At 37.5% G+C, this 17,315-nt stretch overlaps 6 protein-coding genes across 10 annotated transcripts in view; 4 read left to right on the top strand and 2 right to left on the bottom strand.

Annotated features, from left to right (window-relative positions):
• The window catches only part of LOC149654891 (membralin), a 36,716-nt gene extending 22,652 nt beyond the window's left edge, over positions 1 to 14,064 (bottom strand). Inside the window, exon 1 of the mRNA XM_089846603.1 lies at positions 13,928 to 14,064. The gene's annotated coding sequence lies outside the window, so the exon portion shown is untranslated. The remainder of the gene's footprint in view (positions 1 to 13,927) is intronic.
• LOC149654894 (gamma-interferon-inducible lysosomal thiol reductase-like) lies at positions 63 to 4,490 on the top strand. Of its 3 annotated transcripts, none has more exons than XM_089846619.1 (8): positions 63 to 276; positions 2,386 to 2,532; positions 2,609 to 2,686; positions 2,749 to 2,856; positions 2,915 to 3,061; positions 3,137 to 3,205; positions 3,626 to 3,795; positions 4,269 to 4,490. In XM_089846619.1, exons 1-7 carry the CDS (start codon positions 235 to 237, stop codon positions 3,761 to 3,763), a joined length of 729 nt encoding a protein of 242 aa, XP_089702745.1. In that variant the 5' UTR covers positions 63 to 234; the 3' UTR covers positions 3,764 to 3,795; positions 4,269 to 4,490. The 3 variants fall into 3 exon arrangements, with proteins under 3 accessions (XP_089702745.1, XP_089702744.1, XP_089702746.1); XM_089846618.1 differs by lacking the exon at positions 63 to 276 and adding an exon at positions 574 to 792; XM_089846620.1 differs by lacking the exons at positions 63 to 276; positions 3,626 to 3,795 and adding an exon at positions 582 to 792.
• LOC149654895 (uncharacterized) lies at positions 5,268 to 6,820 on the top strand. Its single transcript, XM_089846627.1, has 5 exons — positions 5,268 to 5,666; positions 5,737 to 5,804; positions 6,343 to 6,444; positions 6,536 to 6,613; positions 6,693 to 6,820. Exons 1-5 carry the CDS (start codon positions 5,528 to 5,530, stop codon positions 6,732 to 6,734), a joined length of 429 nt encoding a protein of 142 aa, XP_089702753.1. The 5' UTR covers positions 5,268 to 5,527; the 3' UTR covers positions 6,735 to 6,820.
• Positions 7,009 to 9,547, bottom strand: LOC149654896 (uncharacterized). Its single transcript, XM_089846626.1, has 5 exons — positions 8,388 to 9,547; positions 8,078 to 8,151; positions 7,880 to 7,993; positions 7,355 to 7,432; positions 7,009 to 7,276 (listed from the first exon to the last, which is right to left on the bottom strand). Exons 1-5 carry the CDS (start codon positions 8,509 to 8,511, stop codon positions 7,205 to 7,207), a joined length of 462 nt encoding a protein of 153 aa, XP_089702752.1. The 5' UTR covers positions 8,512 to 9,547; the 3' UTR covers positions 7,009 to 7,204.
• Positions 9,899 to 13,943, top strand: LOC149654897 (monocarboxylate transporter 9-like). 3 transcript variants are annotated; one of them, XM_089846605.1, is made up of 5 exons: positions 9,899 to 9,977; positions 10,910 to 11,272; positions 12,172 to 13,164; positions 13,377 to 13,436; positions 13,688 to 13,943. In XM_089846605.1, the coding sequence occupies exons 2-5, from the start codon at positions 10,912 to 10,914 to the stop codon at positions 13,828 to 13,830; spliced, it is 1,557 nt and encodes a 518-aa protein (XP_089702731.1). In that variant the 5' UTR covers positions 9,899 to 9,977; positions 10,910 to 10,911; the 3' UTR covers positions 13,831 to 13,943. The 3 variants fall into 3 exon arrangements, with proteins under 3 accessions (XP_089702731.1, XP_089702730.1, XP_089702732.1); XM_089846604.1 differs by lacking the exon at positions 9,899 to 9,977 and having other exon boundaries at positions 10,841 to 11,272; XM_089846606.1 differs by lacking the exon at positions 9,899 to 9,977 and having other exon boundaries at positions 10,841 to 11,272; positions 13,797 to 13,943.
• A 636-nt stretch (positions 14,065 to 14,700) lies between the features above and the next one.
• LOC149654898 (uncharacterized) lies at positions 14,701 to 16,159 on the top strand. Its single transcript, XM_089846625.1, has 6 exons — positions 14,701 to 15,001; positions 15,060 to 15,183; positions 15,417 to 15,497; positions 15,566 to 15,686; positions 15,745 to 15,821; positions 15,890 to 16,159. Exons 1-6 carry the CDS (start codon positions 14,894 to 14,896, stop codon positions 16,006 to 16,008), a joined length of 630 nt encoding a protein of 209 aa, XP_089702751.1. The 5' UTR covers positions 14,701 to 14,893; the 3' UTR covers positions 16,009 to 16,159.
• The last annotated feature ends 1,156 nt before the right edge of the window (positions 16,160 to 17,315 follow it).

Genomic DNA, 17,315 nt, shown 5'->3' on the forward strand with positions numbered 1-17,315 from the left:
ACAAACCTAATCGTTACCGTCAGATGTCTCTCTGGAATTCACCACTGCAGGATAACCTTATCGATACAAATTTCTTCAGCGCGCTTTGAGAAGAGGAAAGGTGTGTATATAAGCATCGTTCCTCTCCGACCAAAACACACACTTCCCTCCATCGTAAATAAATAGAAATCAGAGCCTTCATTGTCTAACTACGTAATCTAGCAACACGTTCCGGAGCGTAATTGGCGGCCCAAAATGCTTACCCTAGCTTCGATGCTCGTCTTTGTGGCCCTAACTGTGAGTACAAGCGTACATTTCAAATTCACTCAATCGAGACTAGCTAGAGATAGCTTCTTCCACTAAGATTTTTCGGGTTAGCGAGCGAGCCAGGCAAGGGGTAAGTCACTCACTAACTCACTCGAATTGAATTGAAATTGATTTAATAAAAAAAAGGATTAAAATTTCAATCAATTTCAAATAAGAGTAAAGTAAAGTAACAGTTATAAGTATGCCAGTTACTAATGGGTGAGTTATCCCTCGAAGCTCAGTCAAAATAATAAGATAGTTTCTTTAGATTGGCAAGGGGGGTCGGACTGCTGTTAGATCCTTAGTGAAAAACATTTTAGTTTTGGCCTTTGAGTCTTTCGGTCGAAGACTCGAGATATGAGCGGCCGAATTAGTTATGCTAGATCTTATAAAAAGCCGCCGCGAGTATTCTTGGCTCTGATTTTAGCTTTAGGGGTATTGGGACTGTTTTATACCATTTACCCATCTTCCTCATTGAATGACGAAACGAGCTCGAGTGCAACTAATGTAAGTCCCGAATTTTTATCAGCGTAGTAAAGGTGTTGTTTGTTTGGTTAATATTATTTAAAAGTATAGGCGCGAACGAAAAAATGTACATTATTTATTTTCAAGGGCGTTAGAGGTTTCAGATTAATTTAGTGTGGTTTGCGAAGCGCCTGTACCGACAGCTCAAAACGTGATTATTTACGACAAATTACAAAGAGAGGGAGTTCATAGAATTTTCTCCGCGTCAAGTCCTAACAATTAACGAGTAACGACTTCATTATTAATCTACTTATAACTATTGATAACTGTATGCCTATATATAATTTTATCAGTAAAAAAAATAAATAGTCGTCGCAAAAATCTAAAACTAAAATTTTCTTCGAATTTCGTTATCGCGCGGTGTAAATGTTTCGAAACATTTTTTCCTTAGCGATTTTCAATATACAAGTACAATTTTTAGGTATACACTTGTTATTCGGAAACTTTCGTAACTAAACCCGAGGGGGTAGACACTTTGGATCTCTGTGTACACCTGAGTTCAAAAGAGTTCAGCTCTGACAGTGCATTGAGTTCAAAGCCTTCGGAACTCACAACTCAGCTTTGACAGTACATTGAGTAACTTCGAAACCTTCGGAACTCACAATTTCAGCCCTGACAGTACATTGAGTTCAAGACCCGAGTTCTCAAGTGTCTACCCTCTCGACTAAAGCCAAAGTCTTAAGAAACAAAGTGAAATAATGGTACAAAGAAAATGATAATAGTTTCAGTCAAGGGTAACCGAGTGGATCAGCAGTTGATTCGAAAGGACTTTTTCGCTTTCTTATTTCGAACTCAATTGTTTAACATTTTCCCGACAAACACACGTTGAAAAGTTAAAGAGGGTAATTGAGATTCATTCGGGGACAAACAAATGGTACGTTCTCTACAACTACGGCTGCAGGAATAATAATTAGTTAAGAAGGACAAAAATTCTACCTCTACCTTGGAATTTGAGAAAAAAACATTGCAAAAAAAAAATTTCGCTAAACTTGCTAATTCAAAGGAACGTATCTCATAAGTAAATAAGAACCCTTTATAAGTTAAACGCGCGTGCACGACGAGAGTAATTTTCCCCTGAAGGTTAAAGTTCAAATTGATTTGCAAAGCGAAATGGTAAACACTCGTATCGCGGGAAAAACGATACCACTGGTGTACGTACCAATCCATAAACCATCTATACGATATTTAGCGTCTCGTTTCCATCCGCCGTAGCTTTTTACCCTACTGACAATTCAAAGTGACGCGAACTATATATGGCTTCTTATCAACTTGACACTTTTAGCTTTTGAAACATAAGTCAAGGACAAATATATATGAGGATAATCTAATCGAACATTATAGAGCTTTAGAAACTATATAAAAACACTTCCGATCTATTTGAAGAAACATAATGACGTATACGTTTTAAGTATCTGTCACAGAAGGTCAAAGGTAAAGCGCGAGACTCAATACAGACCAAAGACTAGGGTAGGGACTAGACAGTCCCATACATACATACGCGACGACAAATATTATAAACTTACTAGGCACTATAACTTATTACGGTATTTTGGATTTTTTTACAAAAAAATTTAGAATGCGGCAGATAAAGTAAAAATTCAAGTGTACTACGAGACACATTGTCCGGACAGTAAGGAGTTTATCTTGAGTCAATTTTATCCAACGTATCAAGCTATTCCCGATGCCATTGAAGCCGAATTAGTGCCTTATGGAAAAGCCAGGGTAAGTTATTAACCCTATTATAACAACAATAGGGTTTAGTAGTCTTTGAAAAGGTTAATTAAATTCAACATTTCAGACGACCAAATTACCAGATGGCAGTTTCCAATTTCAATGCCAACACGGAGTTAATGAGTGCCAAGGAAACACCATCCAAGTATAACCCTGAATTCACTTTATTCTAACTTATTCTAATTAATTTTAACTCGATCTTTATAGGCTTGCGCCTTGGACAAAGTTACGGACGAAGCTAAAGTTTTCCAATACATAAATTGCATGGAAGATCGCATAGTTTTGGGAAGACCTCCTCAAAACGCCGCGCAATCGGTCAGTTTTAAATAAATCAATTAATTGGGTTAATTATGCTAATCAATCATTCATTCAGTGCGCCACGACGGTCGGTGTTGATTACTCAGTCCTAAACACGTGCGCCACTTCCGCCGAAGGTCAAGCCTTGTTGGCCAAAATGGGTGATAAAACTAATTCCTTACAACCTAAACTACACTTTGTTCCGTGGATTGTTATCAACGGAGTAAGTACTGAGTTGAAGTTAAAGATTTTTGGATTAGCCCCGACTTAAATGGTTTTTATATTCCTCCATGTACAGGTATACTCAGCTGCGAACCAACAACGCGCTTTATCCGATCTCAAAGGCTTAGTCTGCGATAATTATAAAGTACGTAATCGAGTCCGAGAGATGACCAGAAGTATATAATAATTCTCTTCGTTAGAAGTGTCCCCATAAATTGATGGAATTTGAAATTTGTAACACCAATCTTATACCAGACTAGAAAAAGCGATATGACAAAGAAGGAAAAGCCAGTGCTATAGGCCCATATATCTTTGTCTGGCGCTGAATATTTACAGCCCCCCCCTTTCATTTCACGCCCTACCCGCTTGGCAAATCAGCCCATAGTGACTGACCCTCTTAACCAATCAGAACAGTGAGAAGGCGTGGCGTTACGCGCAAAATTATAGTTCGCATATATACACTTAATCGTGGCACCCTTCTATTGTATTATCTACTTCTGGGAAGTCTTAGGTATTTTGTCCGCGTATTCTTTGCTTTGACGTGTAATCCCCGTTCGCGACCCAGAATTGTCCGAGTCATTTGTCGCCAGGAAATTCAGCGTCCAACATATCTGGGGTCCAATCATGGACACCGATCGTCTCGCTACTACTTAGTGTCCTCATTCACGCGCTACTTAATTGGTCCCGTCCATCAAATTACTGATTCAATGCTCAAATTTGGGGTTTTTACAGGGGGTATGTTTAAAAAACAATTATATTGCAGCATGAAATTTCATTCAAAACCTTAACCGAAATGAATTAATTACTAATAATTTAGTTCATTTTCTATAATTATTTTTGCGCATTAACAATCGCCTTAGTAATTAGATTATTTAACCTTAATTACCGCGTTAAATCTTACTGTTCTTGATGATAATAATAATTCTTTTCAGAGGTGTTTTAAAAATGGTGGTGTGACTGAAGTACGGTGGGCATTTTGGGTCGAAAAAGGCACAACCTTTGACCCCTTAATTAAAATACCATTGTCTTTCAGTTTCTTACTTAAATTTAAGTGATCAGACTTAACTTTTAAACACTCGCGATTAAAAAATTGATTGCCCATAGAACCCTAGCCAAGTACTTCGGTCATACCCAGGTGACCCTTCCCTTTATGGAACACTAATTACTATCTTTAATGAGCTAATAAATAAATTACAATTATATTTCAGGGTCCCAGGCCAGCAGCTTGTTAAGAAAAAGACTCGTCTCATTTTCAACGAAATGTTAAAATTTTTAGCAATAAAATTGATAAATTGTCGAAAAATTCTGATATAATATTTAATCAGTATTCTTCCAAGTTTCGGGTAATATTTACTTGAAATAAAAATTAATTGTATCTCGAGATAATAAATAGAGAAATAAAATATTATATTTTATATATTTCGGTATAATCAGGCTATCATTATTATCGTCGCTAATTAAAACCTAAGCCTAATGTTTGAACAAACTTCATCCCTTCAAACAGAGACTCCAAATTAAATATTTACGAGTTAAAACCGACCAAAATACCTGAATTCATCTAATAATTCCACGAATACGCGTCCTTGAGGGAACGCGTATCGTTATTATCATTTCTTAATCGTGTTTTAACAAGGGGATTCGATCAGTTCAATATTCTTGGGGGAAAAATAAATTCATGTCAGAAATTAAGCGACAAAATGTTTCTTATTACGTAACTTGAAAGAAATTGCGTATGTACAGGGTGTTTCTAATAAGTCTGGAGCGTTCTTTGGGTTCAGAAATTAAGGTGAAATAACTTTGTTAAATCGAAGACTATACCGAATGTCTTAATTACAACGCGAGTCTTACTTCCATTCATTTATTGGGCAATCAATTTTTGGTATCCCATACCCCCGTGTTCTCTGTTGAACTCACTTTGACCCCAAGAACCCACTAACCCTTTAATTTCTGGCAGACTTAAGAGAAACACTCTGTATATATTTAAACAAGAATATAAGTTCACGCTAGGCAAGGACGTACGTATCTTTTTCGAAATAGGGTATATTTTAACGGCTAATTTTAGACAATGGCGAATTGGGTCCGAAAACCAATGACGAACTAAATTTCGCAATACAAACTCCTTCGCTCCAAAAAACTACTTATTTTTAACAAAAAAATATCAATTTTCGTATTTAATTAAAGAAAAAAAAACCCATTAATTTGCAAAACAGATGATTAAACAATACATTCCGAAAAAATGGATTGGTAATATTATTTTATGGAGCAGATGTCGATGCTTAATCCTTTTTTGAAGACAATTAAGGACGCTTCATCAAGATAATGTTTGAATATTCAAAATTAATTAGAACACGCGAGGGGGTTGATAGAAATAATTTTAGGCCCTATATAACCGAATCAAGGAGCGTTATCCACCATTTATTATTGTTAAGTACATCGCGACGAGTAAGTAAGCGAGCGCGGCCCTAAAATGTTCCCATCTGCATGTAAGAGTTTGAGCGTATTTTGCGCCTGCGCTATGCTCCTGGTGGGCCTAACTGTGGCCGAAGAAGAGAAAATACCGGAAAGTACTCAAGAGTTTAGAGACAAAATAAACGACAAAGCTTGCAGTCAGTCAATTCATTTAAATTAAATCGAAAATATTATTAATTCAATGGAAATTTCTCGCTTAATTAACAGACGCCGTTGGTAACGTCGCTTGCCAAAAAATGTTTCAAGGGTGCATGTCGCCGACTTTCGGTCTAATCGTACGTATTAATTACGGTTTAATTTACTTAATTAACGGCTACTTCAGGTCCTTTCAGACGATAGAACATTTTGAGTCAACTTGAGTTGAGTAAACTAGTTGAATTGCAAGTTGAATCACCAAATTATAACTCGATAACTGAGCAATTTTTGCTGAGTCAATGTTTTGACCCGGATCTAGTTGAATCAAAGGTTTTATCGTCTGAAAAGGCCTTAAGAACATTTAGATTTCTCGGATATTACACCCTAACAGTAACCGGGGCTACGATCAAATGAAATAATTCTCGTTTAGCCATCTATTTGATTAAAATAGAGTAATGGCACCTACCTGCCTCTGACTGTATTACGCTCTATGACTAGTTAACACGGCATGCCACTACTCTATAAAATCTGGTCGAACGACGTTGGACAATTTAAAAACGTTACAACGTGGCCATCTCAATATTTAATTTAACTTAAATATTGAACTTAATTATTATTATACCCCCATATACATTTTTTACGACGCCGAAGAATTTTAATTTGTTACCCTTCGTATAGCCATTTTTCGAAATTTGCGCTCAAGAAACCAAAGTGGATTTGACAGACCCAAGCACCGTTTTCAATGGATTTTGCGATAATCGCGAAAAAGGTTTGAGTGAGGTAAGTTCTCCCAAAAAGTGCAGGTCTCCTTTCCCTTTGTTAAGGTTTGTGGGAACATTTTTAAAAAAATTCTTTATTATTATTATTACAGGCAAACGCCAAAGCTCTAAAATGCGTTTGCGATAAATTGATGAAGTTCGGTGAAGAGGCGGTAATTGAAGGGATGAAGGTAGTTAATAAAAAAAATTAAATTATCAGGTTAATTACGTTAACTAATCGACCCCCTTCCCCCCGGTACATATTTTCAGGTTTGCGCCAAAGTTGTCAAGGAAAAATGTCAAGTCCCTTAAAAATGCTAAACGAGCTTTCAATTTGAACACCATATGTAATGAAATATAAATAAATGAATAAAATAATGTTATGACATTGTAATCTATTGATTTGTCTTATTCCTAATCCTATCAACTGAAATCATCTCTCGCGAAACGGAACATGGGTAGGTGGATGCAAAGACGCGAGATAGGCTTCAAAGTTACTAGTCCCTCAAGGTCTTAGTTGTCCCCAAACCCATAAATGTCAAGTCTTTAGTAAGCAAGGTGACCAAAACCGCACACCACGCACACACTCTATTTTACTACAGACTATATCGCGGGGGTCTAACTCATATCCCCCATTATATTAAGGCGCTTGCCTCGTAAGCATTGTCTCTCGTAAAGCATTAATGACAATTATTAAATCGCAATTATTAAATGATTTATTTATCCGTGCTTCCAAAAAACAATTCGAAAGAGAGATTATTCAAGGAAAGTTGTTTTCGAATTTAACCATTGTAAACGGCACCCTGACCGCCGTTGCGTCTACAGCCTTGCGATTTGACGTCTTTGAAGCAATTCTGCAAATGTTTTGCAATTTAACTATATCGAAGAAATGAGACGGTTAAGTAAGAAAGAAAGAACGAAGTAAAAGTTACCCTCATGTTATTGTGAACTTTGTTCAATTCGTGTTTTTGCAAATTATTCGTCATGCAACGCAATGAATTATTGGCGTCCTAATTACAAATAACTCAAATTGTTGAAAAGATGAAAAAAAAGGACCAAAAGAAACGGATGTATAAACAGGGTTCATACAACTTTTGGAAAACAAATTTCCCTGAGATTTCCAGGTTTTCCAGGTTTGTATGAACCCTGATAAAAAGCGAAAGGACAATGTCGGTTTATGGTCATTATACGTTACTTCAATATATTTTGACGCTGGGAGCCCAACAATAACCGTAAATAAACATTACCTTGGCGCTAGATCAGAAAACAATAGAAGCGGCGCTGGGAATCTTTACGAGTGCCGCCTGCATGATACTTCGAGACGTGAGTGGCGCGAGAGCCGAGCTTTGACGATAGAGTTACCGCCCGTTTCTCAAAGTATCACGCTTAGAAGAGACGACGAAAGAAAGATTCCCAGTGTCGCTTCTATTCTATTCTTTTTCCCTGGCAGCTTTTACTCTTCGCAGATTTCCCCCGTTGTTTCCTTCCGCGCACAATCTCCTGAACATCATTCTATTTCCTCTGGCGGAACCCCTTCCGTTTAACTGCTTGCCGCAAGTTCTAAGGTACTCCTTCATTAATTCCCCAAAGAAAATCGCCGGTTAACGAGATAGATTAAGTTAAGTTAGTATGGCTTATAAGGGACGTGGTCGTACCCTGATCTTGGGAACGGTATCTCTTTCCATGCAATCTTCGAAGGCCTCTTGACATTCTTCATTGCGAATCGCGGCTTTAATCATTTCCACCAAAACGTTACAAATTGTATAATCGCGTTAATTAGGCTTAGCAATAACCCTTAAATTACATAGCTAGGTCTAAAGATAGCATCGTCTTTTCCCTGAAAGCGCCTAACGGCTCAAATACTCTAAACTAAAATAGATAAAAGTTTAACTAACCTTAATATTTTCCTAAGAAAAAATGCTAAGCCTAAAATATTTGATCCGAAAAGGCGAAAACGATACGTACTACAAGCCATGATATTGGTCAATCTCATTTCTTTATCGGAAGATTCCTTCTTCTCTTGACCACTGACCAAGATATAAAGAATGGCGAAAGCGGCCGCTTGAAAAATCACGATTTTCCCAATCATAATGATACGCTCTTCCCCACAAACTTCAAGTAATTAACTAATTGCAATCAGAAACTGCACGAACTATAAACTCTCAAACCCACCAATGCCGTAAAAAGCGGAATAATGGACATATAAAAAAAATGATAATAATTAAATCATTTTGATCAGGCTGATAAAACAAAATTTGGGGGAAATTGCAACACGCGAAATGCCACGAACAATAAATACGCCAATGAAAAATACAGTTGAATAAATTATACATTTGTATACATAACCCTTTGTGGAAAATTAGATTCGCGAAAGGTTAGTTAGTTAGTCAGGTTGCTGATTAAATAATGACTCTTAATCGTTGACGTACCAATTCGAAATAATATTTACTTTATAAAGAGTCATCTTCCCCACTAATTGAATAAATATATTTTATAAAAAATTATAATAATAAAATGCCTTTGTTCATTTACGGTTATATTTGGGCTCCCGATAACAAGTATTATTAATTTAATAGTCTTACAATGAATGAAGGACTTTCAACATTTTTTCTAAATTATGTTTTTGAATTTTGGGAAATTCATCTTCTCTTTCGAATTAAAGTTCAGATTGTAGTAGTAGTTGTAGTAGTAGTATTTGTAGTAGTAATGTTATTATTTGTAGTAGTAATGTTATTATTTGTAGTAGTAATGTTATTATTTGTAGTAGTAATGTTATTATTTGTAGTAGTAATGTTATTTGTAGTAGTGGGGTAGTTAGTTTTTTCGTGAACCTTGTCCGCCTCTGGTCGGGGATGTTTAGCGTTGATAGGAAACAACTTTTTCTAAATAAAGTCTAAACCGAGGTAGATTAAATACGGGAAGGTATTACGCATTCATAAATAGTAATTAAACGTAAAGATAATTAAGAATAAAACGGTACATCGCCAAGCCCAAAACCAGAGGTAGAACGGCTTGAAATAAAACCCAGATGTCAACTAGACGACTTCAACTAAAACCCAAGCGGTTGAATTTAAATTAAAAACTAAAGCTTTAGCTGTCAAAGTCAGTCACAACACTGAGGATAAATCAACCGGTGGGGGGGGGGGGGAATTAAAATTAATCACGTGGTTTACACTGAAGTTCAGGTACAATAGTCGATCAACGAGAGACTAGTACATTGCGGAAAAGTAAATAAAAACCAAAAACATTTTATTATTTCAACAATAATAAAATATTTTTAATTTAGTTTTTACATTAAATTAACTTAATTAATCTCCCCATTATTATTAATATGATTAAAAAAAATAAAAACCCGAGTTGCCAAAACAACAATTAAGTTGAACAACTGAATTAACCGGTTTTAAATGCATTTAGAGACTAATTATTTTTTCGGCGTCGAATTGTAAAAGGGGCTAAAAGAGTCGTCACATTATTGCGTTGAAACAGAAAGAAAGAAAGGCGATTACGTAAAGACGGCGTGAAGTTCTTCTAAAGTCTCCACCGAAAGGTACCAAGGTAAGACGATTTAAAATGAAACGCCTAACCCGAAGTAAAACATTTAAAGTGCACGTTACTAAATAGGTAACTCCCGGGTTTAATTTAAAACGAACCTTACGCGGAGTTTATCGTACAGGTAAAAAGATTAACGCTTTCGAGTTATGACCTTTTACATAATTAACATCCTTTCAAAGCGGGTTTTGTAAAAAAAATAAAATAAATCTGCCGACTCATTCTATAAGTTTACCAAAAGTGACGGAGTACCTATAAGTATGCCATAAATTCGTAAAATATGTTCCTTCCATAAGTTTGTTAATCTCTGGTAACTTAGAAACTGGAGCTTGTTTATCATGAAGTGAGTGAGGTAGGTCATAGATTCAGGGTTAAGCGAAGACGCCTGGTGACTGGGGCGCTGCTGTCAAAGGCTTAGTATGTACAGACTAAATAGGACTTAGATGGAAATCCAGCAAAATTAACCACTACCGAGTGTAGGACTTCAATTCTCGCTTCCGTCGTTCTCGAACTAGTTATCTCGAGTTGTAAGTCCCTACCATTACGAACTTGTATAGATAGTTTTCACACATGGAGGATTCATACACCATTTACACTGCAGGAGGCCACTTTCTACTTGGAGGACCAAAGCAGACTGGTTTTTGTCCTCCAGGTAGCCAGTGGCCTCCTGCAGTGTAAATGGTGTATGAATCCTCCATGTGTGAAAACTATCTATAGGTAGTGTCATACTTATGGAAGGAAGTAACGTATCACTTATAAACTTAATGTAATTACGAATGTAGGTTTGCCTATTGCAATCGTTGAACGTCATACTTATAATTATTAGTTAACTTAGGCTGTCAGTTTTTAAAATTGCCCAAGGCCTCGAATTATAGAATTTATATTCATGTACTCTCTTGGAAAAGAGGAAAAATTTGGGGTATTTCATTTTTCTTTAGCCATGGGACTCTTGAAAAGAATCTGGGAGAATCCTGGCCCGGACGCCGGTTACAGTTGGATCGTTTTAGTCTCGTGTTTCTTTTCCAATCTGATTCAATTGGGTTTCATAAGATGTCAAGGAAATATCTTTTTGGCCGTCTTGAGGACGTTGAATTTAAGCCGGGAAGAAGCCTCGTATCCGGTGACGACTTATTTGGTTACCTTACACTTGGCCGGACTCTTCACCGGCGCGGCCAATCATTACTTCACCAGCCGTCAAATTATTACGGTTTCCACAACCTGCGCCTCCCTGGGACTATGTTTGGCCTATATTTTACCGCAAGACATCGTCTGGATATGTCTAAGTTACGGCTTGGTCGCTGGTAAGTTATTTTACCTCTAACAGGGTTCATACAACTTTTGGAAAACAAATTTCCCTGAGATTTCCATAAGGTTTTTCCCCATATACTTCACTTAATTTTCCAGGTTTTTTTCCCGTATATGGAGTATCCTAAGGAGCAAATGTTAACGAAGGAGGGGGGGGAAATAGGACTATAACATATCCAAAGGACATCCCCGTATCTCTAATAGAACCAAAGTTATGAGCCTCCAAAGTTTATTGCTAAAAAATCAAAAGTAACCCAATAACAATAAGTGAGACAAAAAATGAGTTTTCGAAGATATTGAGGTAGCCTCAAGTTTAAAGTATCCTTTTATAGGGGGCATAGAGGACTATAACATATCCAAAGGAGATCCCCGTATCTCTAGTAGAACAAGAGTTACGAGCCTTCAAAGTTCAGTATAAAAAATCATAAGTAACATAATAACAATAAGTGAGACAAAAAATGAGTTGACGAACATTTTGCTTAATTTCTCGGCTCCTGTTTGTCGTAGCCCTAAGTTTTTAGCATGGTTGGATGGGGGACAAATTGGACTATAACATACTAAAAGGACATCCCCTTATCTATAGTAGAACCAGAGTTACGAGGCTCCAAAGTTTAGTGTAATGCTATTCCTATGGAGGGTATGTTTTTCAACATTTTGCTTAATTACTCGGCCCCTGTTTGTCTTAGTCCCAAGTCTTCAGTATGGTTGGATGGGGGATAAATTGGACTATAACATACTCAAATTACATCCCCGTATCTCTAGTAGAACCAGAGTTAAGAGCCTCCAAAGTTTAGTGTAATATTAATCCTACGGGGGGATGTTTATTTCCCTGATTTTTCCAGGTTTGTATGAACCCTGTCTTGGTCAATAAGATAATAGCCAATTCCTTCCACAGGTTTTTCGTTGGGTTTCATATTTCCTAGCGAACTGCAAGTCTTGACGTCATATTTCAAACGTCACCGTTCCAAAGCCCAAAATGCCTTAGCGGCTGGATTCACGTGTGGCGGTTTAATGTACCCCTTTTTAATAGAATACATCTTGGAGATTTTCGCCTTGAGAGGAATGTGGCTCGTGTCGTGCGCCATTTTAATACAATCACTGGTCTTCGCGTCACTTATGAGACCCAGGACACCCCGACAATTTCCGGTTCTAAGACAGGAACGAAATGACCCCGAGGGCTGCGAACCCTCGGCCCATCCCGTTGCAATTTCCAAAGAATTGCGCGTACCGGAAATAGGCGAAAATAGTCTAGCGATTCAAAACGGAATCGGAGATGACGCGGTCTACTATAAAATTCCTCAAGCGGAAGTGATAACCGGAAGTAAAGTAACAACCGGTGGTGGTGCGGAAGTAGAATACGAACCGGAAAAGGAGATATTACTAACGAATTACCCCAAAGCCATCGTCATTGTTCCCAAAGACAGTAAATTACTAAAACGCGGCCACGCGAGTGACGCGGTAATTAAAGAGGAAACTTTAGGGTCCCTATTTAGGCAGCTCTTAGTAACACCGACGTTTTACACCGTGACTTTGTCATACGTCATAGACGTCGCCTGTTTCTTCGCCATCTTGGTGGTATTCGTGGACTACGGACGCGATTGCGGCCTAGACGTTTTTCAGGCAACTATGTTAATTCCAACCTTGTCCATCGGGGAATTGATGGCCAGAATTTTTAGCGGTTGGATAACGGACAGTATGATTATAAGTCCCCATAAACAAGTGGGTCTCGGTTGTTTATCATCGTGCCTAGTCTACTTAGCCCTGACTCTTTCGAGAGGATATTATTTGTACGTCATAGCGTTACTAGTCGGGGTCTCGTTTTGCATTACTTCGGGGGCAAGATTGTACATGACGACTAATATGTTTGGAATCAAAAATGGTGCCACCGGTAAGCCTTATCATTTACTATAAATAGAGTGCTGTCAGAAGCGCCGGTGTGACGTCACCCATGCTGTTTTCCCATAAAGAAAAAACGGTAACTGTCATGGCCGCCCATTGCTAAAGGCAGACTCATGACGTTTAACCTTGGATCTGACGTCACAACTAACAGCACTCTATAGAATAGAACAGACCTAATTTTATTACGTCATTTTAACTCAGTTTGTGGCGTCGGAAACTTCGGAATTGGTTGCGCTGTTTTAGGCATCCCAAAACTTATAGGTCAGTGCTCCAAAAATAGGCCTTATCATCGAAAGTTAGGCTTGAGATAAGCCTAACTTCCGGTGAAGAAGAATATGGCGGATTCAGAAATTTCCATAATATTAGAGAGTTTAAGCATCCCCTATACGCGTACGTGTAGCCACCTTTGACAATGCATTGGTCTAATGCACTGTGGAAGGTAGCTACACGTACGCGTTTAGGGGATGCTTAAACTCTCTATTTCTTCTCTGACTTTGTTGCTATTTTTTCAGGTATTTTTCGTGATAATAACGGGTCTTACGTTTACCTGTTTGTTCTTATAAGTGGATTTTACTTTATGCTCGCCGTGGTATTGTTTACGGACGAATTTGTAACGAAAAGGCGGAAGAATAAGCTTCCCACCACGACTTATTAGAATGTTACTTACACCAGTGCAATGATTTGTAATATAACTGAAGTGTAATGTTCCCGAGTCCCTCTTTCCCAAGAAACTTAATAAAATACGGACTTACCCTCGTTGATTGTTGAAGCGTATCCACAAATTGAGCAATTAATCACGTTGTCCATAATAATGATCACTCACTAAGCCTTGGTCAAGTTCATCTTTCAATTTCGAATTCGATGACTCATTGATTGTTGAAGCGTATCCACAAATTGCACAATTAATAAAGTTCTCCATAATAATGATCACTCACTAAGCCTTGGTCAAGTTCATCTTTCAATTTTGATGACTCATTGATTGTTGAAGCGTATCCACAAATTGCACAGTTAATAACGTTGTCGGACAACGGTTGTCCATAATAATCACTCACTAAGCCTTGGTCAAGTTCGTTATTCAATTTCGATAAGCGTTACTACGTTCCTCCGTGCCTGCTCCATGCTCCGAGAAAATTTTGAAAACTACTGGATCAGGGTTGCCAGAATCCAGATTGAAAACCTATAACCCGCCTAAATAAAATTGTAAACAAGCCCAAAAACCGCCAATCGATATATAAAAAAAAAAAAAGTTTAAAAACTAACCAAGATCTTGAGTATCCAGCCCAAAAACAAGCCAAAAATGTTTCGTGAAAATTTGGAATTTGTTTTTCTTCTAGAAATTTCACCAAATTTCCAGTCAACAGTCAACCCTTTTATTTCCAGCCAATAATTTTAGAGAAGAAGCCCAAGTGGCGGCTTTCCCGGCGGGCAGGATGACGTTATACGCCATGGAGTATTACTACTTTGCGTATACAAGAGGCGAAAAACTAAATTCTTGATGTAGTTGCCTTGTTAGTTGTCTGTCTGCTATAGACGTGAGTCACGTGGTCTCTAGTTCTAGTTACATTTTGAGCGTTCTTCTAGGTTGTGAGTTTTGTGACGAGTTTGGCCGTATCTTTTCTTTGTTTCTGATCAAATTTGAAATTTAGGAGTAAATTTAGCCGCAAATTATTATCATAAACCTTGTCGCCAATTAATTAATAGCCTTATTATTGAATGCAATGGCGACTTACGTTCGCAAAAGCGATCCTATGGTACTTTGCCCATATAACAGCGCTCACCTCCTATTAAAAAGCCGAATGCAGACCCATTTAGTAAAATGCAAAAAGGTAATTAAAAACTACACTAATTAAAAAGAGGATTTAAGCAATAAATTAAATTTAACAGGAACATATGGATATTCCAAAAAAAGTATGCGTGTTTAATGCCCAACATATTATTAATCCTGAAAACTATGAATTGCACATCAGCATTTGCCCTAACAGGGACATTGTCGAAAGACAATTATTGGGTAAGTATTTACATTATAATAATTAAGTTTAATTATCATCCGCCCTATTTCCGAGTCCTACTCCTACGCCTGCCCTAACATTGCCAAGGCTTAAGAGTAACCCAATGACAATTGAAAAATCTGGGTCAAAATGACGCGTCGTCTGCTTCATAGTCTAAATGTTTCTCTGAACTTGTGTTAAGCCTCGGCACGTGCATTGGGAATAAGGTGTCTTATTTATACTCTTTTTAAAGTTAAGGAGAACGAACACCAAGGTGCTATAGTGACTCCGGCACCCTCTGAACCGTATTTAAGGCAAAGCAACGAATTATGGGGTAAATTAATTAATTAATTAAGTTTAATCGTAATTAAATTCACTATTTAATTTAATTATATTCTAAAGATATTGGCGATGAACCAGTCCCTGGTTATCAACCAAAAAAAGGTTATATATTGGATTTAGCTCATTTGAAACCAGCGGAGAAAAAACGCATATATAAAAGCTCATTTGATGATTCTGAAGGGCAAGTTACTGAATTACGGCTAAATTGGTGTTAATAAAAAATAATACCCCCATTGTAGGTCAAAAATAGACGAAAGCGCCTCTGCTAAACCAGAAAAACACGTGAATCCGTCAAAGATTTTAAAGGATGTGAAAGGTAATTTATATAGTTATTAATTAATTAACTAATTACAATTAAACTAATGTTGACTTAATTTTGTTTAGCTGCTCAGCCTTCCAGAAGAATTGCCGCAAGATTTACAACCAATAACTCTACTTTAAAGTCTGAAGGAGTGAAAAAACTTCCAATTGGTCGCGGTGGTGGCATACCAAAGGGACAATGAAACCCCTTTCATTTCAATCAATTTCATTTTCAAATTTGTATTCATTCTCTTTTTGTAACTAATGTTATTTTTTTATCATGAAACTAAGACGTTTTGACACATTTTGTATAAATTCAAAGACTTTATAAGTAATTAAAGCGTATAATATCAATTAAGTTTACCAATTCTTTTTTTTTTTTGGAAAATTAGGCTAGTCTCGGAGGCGGTAATGGTAAGAAAATCATCTGTCATCTGCTACAAAGTCCAAAAATATATACTGTAGCAGACGACAGACGAATTTCTTAACATTACTCCCCTCCACGACTCTCAGATAAGAAAATCATCTGTCATCTGCTACAAAGTCCAAAAATATGTATTGTAGCAGACGACAGACGAATTTCTTAACATTACTCCCCTCCACGACTCTCGAGCAGGTTGGGAAATAAGGATATTTTTTAAACTAGTCCTTTGGACCAGTGACCCCCTAGTGTCTGAAATTATTTACTGGTCTCCGGACTGGTCCCAGCCTTTGCTCTCCAATAGATTTGCAATTAATAAACTGGTCCCGAGGACCAGTAACCCCCACTTCTTGAATTAAAAAACTAGTCCAAGCAATTAATAAACTGGTTTTGGACCAGAGGAAGTGTGCTATTTCCCAGCCTGCAGTCTTGAGATAAGAAAATCATCTGTCATCTGCTACAAGGTCCAAAAATATGTACTGTAGCAGACGACAGACTAATTTCTTAACATTACTCCCCTCCACGACTCTCGAGATAAGAAAATCATCTGTCGTCTGCTACAAAGTCCAAAAATATGTACTGTAGCAGACGACAGATGAATATCTTAACATTACTCCCCTCTGTGGCTCAGGAGAGATAAGCCTAACTTCCGGTGATAGGGAATAAGGCAGGCGCATTGGTCTGTATTCTGTTTTGATTCAAAAATGCAAAAAAGAACAAGGTACTGTAGCAGACGACGCCTCCTGAGATAGGCTTAAGCTTAAGTTACCTTGGGGGGGATAAGGATTAGGCTTACAATCAGGTTGGGAAATAAGGATATTTTTTAAACTAGTCCTTTGGACCAGTGACCCCCTAGTGTCTGAAATTATTTACTGGTCTCCGGACTGGTCCCAGCCTTTGCTCTCCAATAGATTTGCAATTAATAAACTGGTCCCGAGGACCAGTAACCCCCACTTCTTGAATTAAAAAACTAGTCCAAGCAATTAATAAACTGGTTTTGGACCAGAGGAAGTGTGCTATTTCCCAGCCTGCTTACAATGTAGGCCTTTCTCTCTTGAAAAGGGCGGGGCTAATAAGCACCACCAAAAG

Source organism: Phalangium opilio, unplaced genomic scaffold, assembly GCF_054372755.1.
Source record: "Phalangium opilio isolate 3A_F unplaced genomic scaffold, DU_Popi_V2 ptg000079l_1, whole genome shotgun sequence".
NCBI classification, from domain to species: Eukaryota; Metazoa; Arthropoda; class Arachnida; order Opiliones; family Phalangiidae; genus Phalangium; species Phalangium opilio.

Bases quoted from the DNA above. Each gene is read 5' to 3' on its own strand.
- LOC149654894 (XM_089846618.1), top strand. From the start codon at position 643: ATGAGCGGCCGAATTAGTTATGCTAGATCTTATAAAAAGCCGCCGCGA. The intron at 793-2,385 runs GTAAGTCCCGAA...AAAAAAATTTAG, and splicing joins CGAGCTCGAGTGCAACTAAT to AATGCGGCAGATAAAGTAAA. The intron at 3,206-3,625 runs GTACGTAATCGA...TTCGCGACCCAG, and splicing joins TAGTCTGCGATAATTATAAA to AATTGTCCGAGTCATTTGTC.
- LOC149654896 (XM_089846626.1), bottom strand. From the start codon at position 8,511: ATGATTGGGAAAATCGTGATTTTTCAAGCGGCCGCTTTCGCCATTCTT. The intron at 8,152-8,387 runs GTACGTATCGTT...AAATGATTAAAG, and splicing joins GACCAATATCATGGCTTGTA to CCGCGATTCGCAATGAAGAA. The intron at 7,277-7,354 runs GTAACTTTTACT...AAACATTTGCAG, and splicing joins AAGTTCACAATAACATGAGG to AATTGCTTCAAAGACGTCAA.
- LOC149654895 (XM_089846627.1), top strand. From the start codon at position 5,528: ATGTTCCCATCTGCATGTAAGAGTTTGAGCGTATTTTGCGCCTGCGCT. The intron at 5,805-6,342 runs GTACGTATTAAT...CCCTTCGTATAG, and splicing joins CGCCGACTTTCGGTCTAATC to CCATTTTTCGAAATTTGCGC. The intron at 6,614-6,692 runs GTAGTTAATAAA...ACATATTTTCAG, and splicing joins CGGTAATTGAAGGGATGAAG to GTTTGCGCCAAAGTTGTCAA.
- LOC149654897 (XM_089846604.1), top strand. From the start codon at position 10,858: ATGTACTCTCTTGGAAAAGAGGAAAAATTTGGGGTATTTCATTTTTCT. The intron at 11,273-12,171 runs GTAAGTTATTTT...TTCCTTCCACAG, and splicing joins AAGTTACGGCTTGGTCGCTG to GTTTTTCGTTGGGTTTCATA. The intron at 13,437-13,687 runs GTCAGTGCTCCA...CTATTTTTTCAG, and splicing joins AGGCATCCCAAAACTTATAG to GTATTTTTCGTGATAATAAC.
- LOC149654898 (XM_089846625.1), top strand. From the start codon at position 14,894: ATGGCGACTTACGTTCGCAAAAGCGATCCTATGGTACTTTGCCCATAT. The intron at 15,184-15,416 runs GTAAGTATTTAC...CTCTTTTTAAAG, and splicing joins TGTCGAAAGACAATTATTGG to TTAAGGAGAACGAACACCAA. The intron at 15,687-15,744 runs GCAAGTTACTGA...CCCCCATTGTAG, and splicing joins TCATTTGATGATTCTGAAGG to GTCAAAAATAGACGAAAGCG.